The 12756-nt window shown below is 46.9% G+C and overlaps 1 protein-coding gene across 1 annotated transcript in view; it reads left to right on the top strand.

Annotated features, from left to right (window-relative positions):
* Positions 1 to 10590: 10590 nt before the first annotated feature.
* The window catches only part of Sag (S-antigen visual arrestin), a 36846-nt gene continuing 34680 nt past the window's right edge, over positions 10591 to 12756 (top strand). The window contains exon 1 of the mRNA XM_052192642.1: positions 10591 to 10656. Within this exon, the coding sequence (XP_052048602.1) occupies positions 10591 to 10656 (66 nt within the window). The remainder of the gene's footprint in view (positions 10657 to 12756) is intronic.

Here is a 12756-nt window from a genome sequence, read left to right as displayed (position 1 = left end):
GGCGCACGCCTTTAATCCCAGCACTTGGGAGGCAGAGGCAGGAGGATTTCTGAGTTCGAGGCCAGCCTGATGTACAAAGTGAGTTCCAAGACAGCCAGAACTACACAGAGAAACCCTGTCTCAAAAAAAAAAAAATTAATGATAATAATAAAATGTGGTACACACACATACATACATACACACGGTAGAATCGTTTTGAACCATAAACAAGAAATTTGTAGGGGAAATGGGTGGAGTTGGAAAGCAAGGTAACCCAGGAGAGGAAGTGGACCTGAGTTTCTAATTGTTATGTGTATGTCAGTGGAAGGATGGGTGAAAAGTAGGGAAACTAGAAAGGAAACTAGAAAACTAGAATGGGCTGGGGTGTTTAAAGGAATGGGTGGGGAAAATGACAGAACACAAGGGGGCTAAAGTAGAAGGTCGACTCTTAGGAGGGGGAGGGAGGAAGCAACCAAAATAGAATACCTAAGATGAAGGAAGAAACCCCCTGACTATTGTCTGTAGGACATCTGTACAGTGGTGTAGCAGTCAGAAAATCTTGTAGGAATTGGTTCTACCATGAGTCCTGGGATCAGAGGTCATCGGGAATGGTAGGAAGCAGCTTACCCACTAAGCCATCTTGTTTACCTCAAATTTTAAAACACTGTTACTGAGTCATTTGGGGATAAATGATCAGAGGGCAGCCTCCAAGTCCTTGATTAGTCCTTTGATAGGAGGCCAACTAGGGGATTAGGGATGGGGTAGCAAGAAAGCATCAGCGTGTGAGCGTGAGCATTTGTCACCATTTGAGCTGCCTGTCAACATGCTGACTGTAGCAGGTGACATGGGCAGAGTTGGTGCTCTGAACCCAGCCCTGGAGAACTGAGTTCTGGGGAAGAAGGGAATCACGCCGCCAACTTAGAGAACCCAGTAAGACGTGCTCTCACATCACTTCTGGAACAGGATCGCTTGCTGATGGCTCGATGCCCCATAGGATTTGATTTGTTTTCCTTTGCAAACCCAAGTATCTCCAGGACAGACAGCAGCCTTGCACGTTGCAGTGTGCTGGGCTTCCGCAGGTTTGCTCTTACCCCAGGGCACAGCTAGGCGGGCAAAGCAGGAGAATTTGTATCTGGATTTCCTTTTTGCTTCAAAGATAACAAGATAAACAGGCCAGGAGGGATGCTTGTGATTCTCACATGCTGGGTTTTTAGGTGGGGAGCCAGAAGGCCTGATACTTGTAGGAAAATACCAAATGGTTCTGAGAGACTGAATCAGAAGCCACACTTAGTACTTTGTGTACTACACAGTGGATGGCGCACAGCGGAGACCTACTAACGGTTTGGTTTTTGAGACTGTGTGTAATTTATTCCTGATTAGCCTCAAACTTGCTGAGCATGAGCTTGGACTTCTGATCCTCCTTCCTCTTCAACCTGAGTGCTGGGCTTATAGGGATGTGCCACTGAACCCTACTTCCGCAGTGCTGGGGCTTGACTTCAGAGTTTTGTAGGTAGTTCACAGGCCGTGATTCCCATACCATGCATTGTCTGCTCGCTCATTCATTTATGGGGGGCAGTGTTTGCTATGGTACATGGGTAGAGCTCGGGGGACCATTTGTGAGGGTTCTCTCCCACTGTGAGGGCTCCATGAATCAACCCTGAGTTGTCAGTCTTGATGGCGAGCACATTTGTCTCCCCAGTCATCTCTCTGGCCCTCACGTGCTATTTTAAAGGGAAGGATCTTGTTATATTTTATAGGTTTACTATGTATAGTCACCAGCTTTTAACGCTAACCAGCAGACATTGGTTGTCTCTCAAGTTAAAATCTGTAGCCAAAGGAAGGTGGACACTTCTTAAGGGAAGACCCCTACAGAAAACCACAACCAGTCAAAATGCAGAGCTGTGGACCTTAAAGCTTGGGGAACATTTCTGAAAAGAGGCAGAAAGACTGTAAGAACCAGGAGTTTGCTGTGAGACTGTTGCCTAGTAACATCAGAAGCTACCCCTGCAGAGTCTCAGCCATTTGACCACACAAATGTGAGCTGAGCAGGGAGGACAGCAGCAGACACACCAAGTGACAGGGCCCCACGAGGCCTCAACCCTACACAGCTATAGGCAACTGAGGAAAGCTGGGAATGTGAGAGGGGGTCCTCCCCAGGCAAGAGCACATCCATTGGTTGTCTAGTGCCAAATGGTCAGCCCCCAAAACATGTCAGCCTAACAGCCTCAGTTCTGTCCCCAGAACCCTCATGGTAAAAGACATCCAGCTCCTGCAGCTTCTCCTTGCACCTCCACATACCTGCACATGCGCACACACTAAAGCACAATTTGCCAAATAATTTAAAGCATATTCACATAAGTTTGCACAGATATCAGGGTCACAGATGCTAGAATCCACCCAGGAATAGGGGAAGGACACTGAGTTCTTTAGAAGTGTATTCACTGTCACGGAGACCGCATTAGCATTGGGGTGCAGTGGGCATTACAGAGCCTAAAGAAGCACCCAGGCATATAGCAGCCATCAATGGAAGAGGAAAAGAGGAAGTCCGTCTCTTTCCTGTTTTTTCTCTATCTCTAACCCTGCACTGAACGTTTTTTCAAGGAACTTGTCTACACATTCCATGGGTTTCTTCTGTTGCCTTGTACAAATGAAAAGATCTTTCTCAGCCAGGGCTCCTATCTGGGTGTACCGAGATCCCAGTACACAAACCTGGAGCATCAGCAGCACTGGGTGTCAGGGTGGTGAAAAACTCCAGTGCCCTTGGGGAATAAGTATCCTTCTGCTCATCACAGATACATTTGCATGCAGGAGAAAGATTAACTTGGAGCAATGGGGAAAAGGAGAAGAAAAGCCAATTTCATACCAGTAACCTTCCCATGACCAAACTGTCAGGGCACATGACTGTAAGCCCAGCATTTGGGGGCCTGAGGCAGGAGAATCCAGAGTTCAAGACCAGTCAAGACTACATGCTGAGACCAAACATGACTGTGCTATGAGTTACTGATTTCCCAATCTTGGAAGCATTCAATAACGTGCTGAGAATGTTGCACAAGAGATCCAAAGAGAAGCTGGAACGTGGACTTGGTTTTGTTTGCAAGGTCTTACTACTATGAAACTTTGTGATTTATGTTTCCATAGTATTAGCCAGCCCCATCCCAGATTGTATATGAGCATTTTGGCCGCCTGCATGACTGTACACTGCTTGCATGCCTGATGCCTTGGGAGGCCGCATCCTTGGATGTGCATGGAACTGGTGTTACATGCAGCTGCAAGCCTCTGTGTAGCCAGTGTGCCCTGGGCATCTAACCCAGGTCCTCTGGAAGAGCAACCATTGCTCTTACTGCTGAATCATCTCTCTAGCCTCAGATGATGGCTTTTGAAAGCTTCTGTTCCCTGACACTCTCCAGAAATGGCAGCTACTTCAGACTTCCCCGTGTCTGCTGCATAAAGCTCTGCCAGAGGACACACCATCTTTATTTGCAGTTGATGTTTAGTGTAGTACCTGCTTTTCTCCACCGTGTGTCCCTGAGATGACAAGGCCATAGCAGCACCCCTCCCCCAGGAGCCCTGACCTTAGTGTTTAGGGTTGAAACACGGGGCTTGGAGCTGCTGCTCCCTGTGGGTGACTCCAGAGAAAAGTACAATGTGATCAGGGTGCCTGGGATGGGGATTCAAGCCATTCAACTTCTAGAAGAAATCTAAAAGACAATAGGCTGTGTGGGTGTGTCTGTGTGTCTATATGTGTCTGTCTGTCTGTTTCTGAAGTTACAGGTGGTTGTGAGCTACCCAGTGTGGATACTGGAAATGAATTCAGGTTCTCTGATAGAGCAGCAAGTGTTCAACTTTGGACCATCTCTCCAGTACCCCTTACTTTTCTTTTTCTCATATGTAGCCCACAGTGTCCTTGAGTTTAAGGTCCTTCTGCTTCAACCTCCAGAATGTTGGGATTAATAATACGAGTCATCGTGCCCAACTTTGGAGCCACCTATTTTGCAAAATGAAGTCTTTTCCCAGAGCACTGCTTCTCTGTGCTTATTTTGCAGAGTGGATGTTTCTGTCCTTGTGCTCAGGAGCCGTCTTCTGAAATGTTGAAGGGTTAAGTGTTGCACACACACAGAGCAAACATTGCTGTTCTTGCCAACTAGGTGCCAGTTTATTGTGTGTCTTCCAACTGTTCCTGGGCTCTGCAGTTTCACAGTGCAGTTCTGTAAAGCACAGCTATAGACTGGCATATCTGCCCTTGCCCAGGGCTGGCAGGTCTGTGGAAGGCTTGATAGAAGTGAGTGTTAGATCTCACTAGACCTTATACTGAGGGTGGGCAAGTCACCTTGGTTCTAAAGGCTGTGTTGTAAAGGTGGGAAGAATCACCGGGAATAATCTCTGAAATGCTGAGAACCTTGCAGTCATGTCTGGTATCTGGAAGACATTTAGCTTTTAGGAACAAGAATGCCCCTGTTGTCCCCCATTTCTCCATCAAGAAGAGAAAAATAAATCATCGAAGACCAGAGGCTAAAAATGATGTTCTACATAGAAGCAGTTGGGTCCTTGGTTCCCACACATGCATGCACACACCGTTATGGCCGTTCAGTGACTACGCTGTGTTTATCTGCACCCTTCTTGTGGCCTGGCACCCCTGAATCAATGAGTGGATACAGCATTCCCGGAGCATACAGCCAGAGCCAAGGCCCGTTGCCACAGGAGCCCTTTCAATAGGAGTACTAGAGAACTCTGGCTTTTTTTCCCTTCTCTTTTGAGTGTGTGAATCTTTTGGCGTTTTATATTTCTGGCTTTTAGTTGTTATCCTGTGTGTATGTGATGTGTCTGTATGGGCGTACACATGTGACAGCTTGTGTGGAGGTCAGAGGACAACCTTATGGAGTTAGGTCACTCTCCTCACATTGCAATGTGGGCTCCAGGGGCTGAACCCATGTCATTAAAATGTTGTGGTAGGTATCTCTCACTGAACTGTCTTGCTGGCCCTAGCTTTTGGAGTGCAGGGTGCGGGGGAGGAAGGGCTGTCAGGGGAGGTTAGTGTAGGCCAAACTGGCTTTGAACTTACAGAAATCCTCTGATTACAGGCATGCCTGTAATAATTATTTTTGTATTTGAAAAAATATTTTAGACGTTTTTCTTTTAATTTTGTGTGTATAAATGTTTTGCCTGAAAGTATATATGTGTGTAACTGGTGCCTGTAGAGGTCAGAAGAAGGGAAGCAGATCTCTTAGAACTGAAGTTATAGATGGTTGTCAGCAACCTTGTGAGTATTGGGATCCAAACCTGGCCTTCTGCAAGTCCCTCCAGTCCCTATTTTTATAGTTCAAAGGGAGAAGTTAGTTTCCTGGATTTATACCACAGTTTTTGTTTTTGTTTTTTTTTGTTTGTTTGTTTTTGTTTTTGAGACAGAGACTCACTGTATGGCTCTGGCTGGCCTGGAACTCACTATGTAGACCAGGCTGCCTCAGATCTACCTGCCTCTGCCTTCCAAGCACTGAAATTAAAAGTGTGTCCCACCATGCCCAGCCTATAACCTATTTTAATGTTTATCTTTATTTTAGCTTTTAATTTTCTTTTTAAATTTTATTTTATATGTGTGAATGCTTTGTGTGCAGGTGTGTATATATGCGTGCATTCATGGTGCTCATGGGGGTCAGATGAAAGTCTCAGGACCCCTGAAATGAGTTCCAGGAGGGCTGTGAACCACCATGTGGAGGCTGGGAATTAAACCCAGGTCCTCTTCAAGAGCAGCTAATGCTCTTAACTTCTGAGCCATCTCTCCAACGCCTTATTTTGGTTTTGGTGGAGGTCCTCCTGCATGTACCAAAGTACTCATGTAGAGATTGGAGCACAGCTTCTAGGAGTAGGTTCTCCTTGTCCAGCATGGGATGCAGGGATTGAACTCAGGTCATCGTCAGGTTTGCACAACAAGCTCCTCTACCCACTGAGGTGTCTGCCGGCCTCTCTCCGGTAAATCTCATCTCAACCATATTCACATTTTATCCAAAATGTTTTGTGCTTATCCAGTGTCCCACTTATCCAACTGAGTATCTATTTGGGTGCCACACACTACACAAGGAGGTTGAATCTTTAACATATCCCCTTTCCTGGCCAGAGGCAGGATCTAAAGATTCAAGGCAGTTCTAGGCAATACCTCACATGCATTTGGGACAATGATGCATATGTGTCACTTTGTACTAGAGGGACCTCGTCCCTACATCACCTTGTCCTGGGTGGCTTAAGGACCAAATAAATAGCCCTAGAGTTTGAAGTTGTAAGTTTTACTATTTATTCAGGATTCAGGTATGATGAAGCTAAAAGATTGGGAGGTAACTCTACCAGAATGAGATTCGTCACTCACAGTCCCTCAGAAGAGGGGGCTTGCCGTGCCACACAGAAACATACTGGGAACCTAGGGTTGACCAGGAAGTAAGGGAAAACCATGACAATAGGTTTTTTTTTTTTTTTTTTTTTTGCTGTTTCCATGGAAATGACAGACAAGACAGGGTGTGTATAATCTAGAGAGACTTGGGGGCAGAGTCTTTAGCTGTGATTATGGCAGAGCAGGGCCTGGAGTATAACAGCCTTGATGAGAAGGGTTGGGGTCTCAGGGAAGCATGAAGATGTGAGCCTCTACTTCACTTCAGACGGGAGGCAGGAGGATCATGGGTTCCAGGCCAGCCTGAGTTAGATGAGAGACCCCAAAGGAGGAGGGCAATTGGGAATGTGGGCTCTGGTCCAGAACACTAGGAAGCCAGGGTATTTAATGTCTCTCTCTAGGAGAAGAGCAATCCCTAAAGAGGCCACAGTGTCCCAGCTACAGAAACTAGCCAGGTTTGGTGGCACACACCTATAATCCCAGTAGAGTCCAGTGGAGGAGTGAGGCAGGAGAGTTGCCATGAGTTCCAGGTACAGGGTGGGGGTAGGGGACACACTAAACAAACAAATCTAAAAGGGATAACTATAACTGCAGTTTGTTGGATAGCATTTTCCTTTATCATTCTTTTTACACTGAACTGGGATTTCTCTGTTTAAAAAAAAATGTTGGGGCTGGAGAGATGTCTCAGTGATCAGGAACACTGGCTGCTTTTGTAGAGGATCTGGGTTTGATTTCCAGCATCCACATGGAGGTTCACAACTAACTCTGGTTCTAGGAGGTTCTGTGCCTCTATAGGTACTACATATATGTGGTACACAGACATGTTCTATGGCATACACATAAAATAAATATTTTAAAAACGCAATGTTGTGGCTGGAGACATGACTCAGTGATTAGGAGCACTCACTGTTCTTGGAAAGGACCTGGGTTAGTGCTTAGCACCCACACGGAGGTTCACAACCATCTATAACTCCAGTTCCAGAGAACTGGGCGCCTTCCTCAGGCCCAGGCAAACACCAGGCAAGGACAGGACGCACATACACCCAGACAAAATCATACTCATATACTTAACAAAATTTAAGGTAAATCTTTTTTAAAAAATGTTTTGCCAAGCGTGGTGATGTACTTCTTTAGTTCCAGCACCCAGGAGTCAAAAGCAAATGGACTCTGTGAGTTCGAGGCCAGCCTGGTCTATATAGGAAGTTTCAGGCTAGCCAGAGTGACATAGTGAGGCCTGAAGAAAGAAAGAAAGAAAGAAAGAAAGAAAGAAAGAAAGAAAGAAAGAAAGAAAGAAAGAAAGAAAGAAAGAAAGAAAGAAAGAAAGAAAGAAAGAATCTGCTGGCTTTCCATCCAGTCTGGATAGTGCCTGCTATGTCCTGACCTTATTCCTCACTACTCTGCCCATCAACCCACTGTTCGGTCTAGTGTGTGGAGTCCCAAGTACTCTTGGTTTTATGTGTTGGGGACTGAGGAAGAGGAGGAGTGGTGGTGTCAAAAAGTGGGAAAGAAAACCGCAGGTTTACTAAGAACAAAGGAGGCCAGCAGATTTTGGGACAGATGCAGACAGATGCCCCCACCCCAGGTATCACAATAAGCATCTTGTTCCTTCTGTTTTATTTCTAGAGTGATGCCCACTGTCAGTTAGTAGCTATAGCTTCCCAGACAATCATTCCGAGTATGTTTGGGAGTGTGGATAACTCCTCACAAAGAGGGCAATGCAGAGCAGTGGGTACTCTGCCTCACAGGCCCAGAGTCTAATAAGGAAACATAGCCACCAGTAAGGATGAATAGTGACTGTGACTCTGGCCTGGGCCTGGTGGCTCGGGGGTGGGGGGACTTCTCTGAGGCAATGACACTTGGTCAAACTTGAACGGACCTGGGTAGAAGGCTCACGTATGTTCCAAGATGTCTGTCTCCATGCAAGAGTGACAGGAGAGTTGACAGGTCAGGGTTAAGAAGGTCTGTGCTGGGTACAGAGAAGGGCCTAGGATGCAGAGATAGATGCCCATCAGGTGGTGGAGTTATTACTGCCCGGGGAAGCCCAGCTGGCAGTAGGTAGACTCCATACTGATATGTAAAGACAAGGGAAGATACAGACGGCCCAATAGGACTCTTGGTGTGTAGGGTGACCATGAGGGACACGTGCAGCCCAGTCCCAGATTGACCTTTCTCCTTGACCTTTTTCTTTATGTAACACCCTAATGCTACTGAGCTTAATCGGGCCTGTCAGTCGGACATCCCCCTTCCTGATGATGGTGAAGAGCAAAGGGATAAGCCATCTATTTCCAGAACCTAAAGAGGTTTAGGATTTAAAAAGAAACAAACAAAAAACCAAAAGCTTTCAGTCCCCTCATTGCACCTTGCCCAGACCGGCGGACGGCTCCTGCATCTTTGGGACCCTCTGAGAAGATTGGCGCTCCCAGCTAATACCCAGAACTGCTGAAATGGCGAATCTGCCACCTCACTAATCCAATCAGCTCCCTGCTCCTCAAATCTGATTTGGGTTTTCAGACACTGAGACCTCAGAGTGGGACATCTCCACAGATCCCTACAAATCCGCCCACGTGGCAGCCAGGGGCCTCACCCTTGCCCTGTGGGGTTATCTGATAGGATCTTACCAGTTCCCTCAGAGTGTGGCCTGGCTGCTCGCCATCTGGAAGCACAGGTACCCTCTCCTGACTTCCCTGGCCGTCTCGACTGGTTGGTGACAAATTACAAGGTAAGTGAACACAAACGCAAGCATTCTCAGAAATCAGGGTGGGTATGGAGTGGGGTGGGTGGGTGGACAACAAGGACAGACACTGCAGGGCAGTGTGCCAGGGTTCAATACCTCTGACTTCCACAGGATTTTGCTTGGAAAGGAAACTTGGTAGATATTTAATCCCAAACCATGAAATGGCCTTGACTGTGCCAGACTGAGGAGAGGAAACAGATACACTGAGTAGAAAGAAAGGGCTGCCTGGTGGAACTGGGGTTCTCTGTGCCCCTGAGAGCTACATCTGGGGAGCAGCCATGTGGCATATTTCAGGGATAGTTTCTGTGTGCTTACCATAAGGCACAGAAAAGCCAGGTGTGATGGTATACACCTGTAATCCCAACACTAGGCAGGAGGATTGCCAGTTTGAGGCCAACCTGGGCTACATAATGAGACAAGAGGCAGAAGAGGAGAAGAAGAGGAGGAGGGAAGGAAAAAAAATCTAGTTATGATAGAATTGTTTGATTTTGTTTGAGACAGAGTCTTACTGAATACCCCTAGCTGCCCTGGAACTCACTTTGTAGCCCAGGCTGGCCTCATTTTTTTTTCAATCCTAACTCTGCCTCTTGAGTGCTGAGATTATAAGTAGGAGTCACCACACCTGGCATGACAGAATTCTAGATGCAGCCTTATAAGTACATGATACCAATGATTAATTTAAAAAAAAAGATAAACCTTTGTTAGAATCTAGCTGGTGAAGTTTACTGAAGTTTACCAAGAAAAATAGAACACACCAAATTATACAATGGGCCAGACGTGGTGACACACACCTTTGATCCCAGCACTTGGGAGGCAAACTTAGGTAGATCTCTATGAACCTGAGGCTAGTCTGGTCTACATAGTGGGTTTCAGGCCAGCCAGTGAGACCCCATTTGGGTGGAGCGGGTCACTGGGGCTGGAGAAACGGCGCAGCAGTTATAAGTACTTGCTGTTCTTCCAGAAGACATGAGTTTGGTTCCCAGCACCCAGGTCAGGGGATAACTCCAGCTTTAAGAGATCCCCCATCCTGGGGCTGGAGAGATGGCTCAGCGGTTAAGAGCACTGATTGCTCTTCCAAAGGTCCTGAGTTCAAATCCCAGCAACCACATGGTGGCTCACAACCATCTGTAATGGGATGTAATGCCCTCTTCTGGGGTGTCTAAAGACAGCTACAGTGTACTTACATATAATAAATAAATAAGTCTTTAAAAGAAAAAAAGAAATCCAACATCCTCTTCTGGCCTCTATAGGTGTCTGTATACATGTGGTACACGTACACCTAAAAAAAACTAAAATATTTTTTAGATGCACACTACACTAAAGTACAACCAATTAGAGAGCCGGTTTGATCAAGCATGGGTACTGGAGCACGTGGGAGGAAATGTCCAAAGGAGGAAGTCCCAGGAGCAGGCTTTATGTCCAGAGCATCCTTAACTTCATGATTGGGACCATTGTACTTTCCTAGCCTTCCAACCTCTGACTTACATCCCAAGGGACAGACGACATGGCAGCCTGTGTGAAGACCAATAAATCCCACGTCATCTTCAAGAAGGTCTCTCGGGACAAGTCGGTAAGTGGCACAGAAGAGAGGCTTCTTGGGAGTTATTGTGAGATTAATAGGAAGCAGATATTTGCTGAATAGAACCGTGAGCAACATCCGTCTACCATGAGGCCTAGGGAAGCCCCGTATCCATGGAGATGGACAGTCAGTGCGAGGGGACCGAGGAACAGCAGTGGACCCTGCAACCTGCCACCTCTCAGTATTCCTTATCCTTCTTTGCTAAGTTGTGGAAATGTGTGTTACAGCGCTGGCCACACTAGCATACGTAACTAGCACACGAAGCCTGGTGTATCTGGTGGTATATCTAGCTGGTAAGCCTAATGGATGGTGCAGCTCTGCCTCGTTCTTCATGCTGGCTTCCTTATGATCCCTCACAGAGGAATCAGGCTTTTCACACGTACCCTCCTCCCGCCCGCTCCCCTGTCGGCAGAAGTATTGTCATTTCCACCAAGCCCTTGGGTTCTCTGAGGCAATAGCTTTGGGTCCCTACATCTTCTTACTCTCCAGTTCTTCCTCCCACCGTGTCCGTCCAGCCCTTCTTATCTCCCCTTCCTGCTTTGTGTTGACTTCTCCGATCACTTACCACCCCCCTTCATCTCTCTGCCCCCCCACGCCCACCCCTTCCCCCTCCCCCAACACCTAACAGACATCCATTGTCTATGGCCATGCCTCCTTGAAATGTGCCTGGTCTTTAAACAGACATTATATGAAACAAGAACTGTATTTCCTTCTTTCCTCCCTCCTTACCTCCTTCCCTTCATCTATGATACTGGGAGTTAAACTTGGAGCCTCATATATGCTAGGCTAGCACCCCACCACTGATGTGTGTGTGTGTGTGTGAGTGTGTGTGTGTGTGTGTGTGTGTGTGAGTGTGTGTGTTGTGTATTTATATATAATTTGACTTCTATTTTGAGTCAGAATCTCATGAAGTTTCCCAGGCTGGCCTTGAACTTGGACCCCTGCAACCTTAGCCTCCTGAGAAACTAGGATTCCAGGCATGTGCTGCCAGGCCCCACTTAGGTTTTTTTCCCCTGGTGCAAGGGTCCCAGTGGTGGAGAATGCATCCATTCATGTTTTTGTCTACTGGGAGTTTTCAATGGCAACCCTTGTGTGCCCTAGCCATAGGTGCCTGGCCTCTGCAGCCATTTCTCTGCAGTTCTCTGTTCTGTGAGATCCTCGGGCTGGTGGTGAGCAGCCCAGCTCATTTCGGTCCATGGTTTGAGGATTCGGTCCAGTATCATGGGGCCTGGTGGAAGGAACATAGGCATTTGATCTTTAGGCAGGAAGCACACAAGATGAGCACCCCTTATGGTCTCTTAAATGTCAGGAGACCTTTCCCAGGAGCTCTCCAGGAGACTTGCCTCTTATATTCACTGGTTGGGCCTGAGTTACCTGCCTACGCTATGCCGAGAACAAGCCAAAGGAGTTAGATGCTCAGAATTAGATCAGACCAATCAATGTTTATTCCTTGAGCTGGAAGTGACAGCACAGATCTCCAATTCCAGTACTCGTGGGGATCCCAAGTTCAAGGCCAGCCAGAGCTACACAGAAAGCACTTGTCAAAGGAAGGCATGCAGGCTGACTGGCTGGCTGACTTGCTAGAAGAATGGCTCAATAATTTAAGAACATATGTATGTTGCTTTTTCAGATGTCCTGGGTTCAGCTCCCAACATCTACATGGTAACTCACAACCATTCATAACTCCAGTCCCAGGGCATCAGATGTCCTCTTCTGGCTTCTATAGGCACCAGGCACATATATAATATACATACATACATGCAGGCAAAAGACTCATCACATCTAAGTAAAATGAATACATACTTAAAAACTTGTTAAAGTAAAAGACAGATGGGGACAGGGAAGAGAAGGGCGAAAAAGAATCACCCATTAGGGCTGGCCTCCTCCTAGCATGCGACCTCATGATTGATGGTAGAGCTTGTGTGTGACTGGCTATTTTATCCAGTCCCGGGCCAGGCCTGCAAGCAGGGGACAAACAACAGCTCCCCTCTTCTCTCTTTCTGCTTTTGAGGAGTCCATCCTGCACAAAAAGCAGAAGCCTAGAAAGTTCACTGGGCAAGTCAGCTGGGTTAGCCGCAGATGAGAGCTCTG

Source organism: Apodemus sylvaticus, chromosome 9, assembly GCF_947179515.1.
Source record: "Apodemus sylvaticus chromosome 9, mApoSyl1.1, whole genome shotgun sequence".
NCBI classification, from domain to species: Eukaryota; Metazoa; Chordata; class Mammalia; order Rodentia; family Muridae; genus Apodemus; species Apodemus sylvaticus.
The sequence above is the reverse complement of the archived record's forward strand: the minus strand, read 5'-3'. Positions and strand labels throughout refer to the sequence as shown.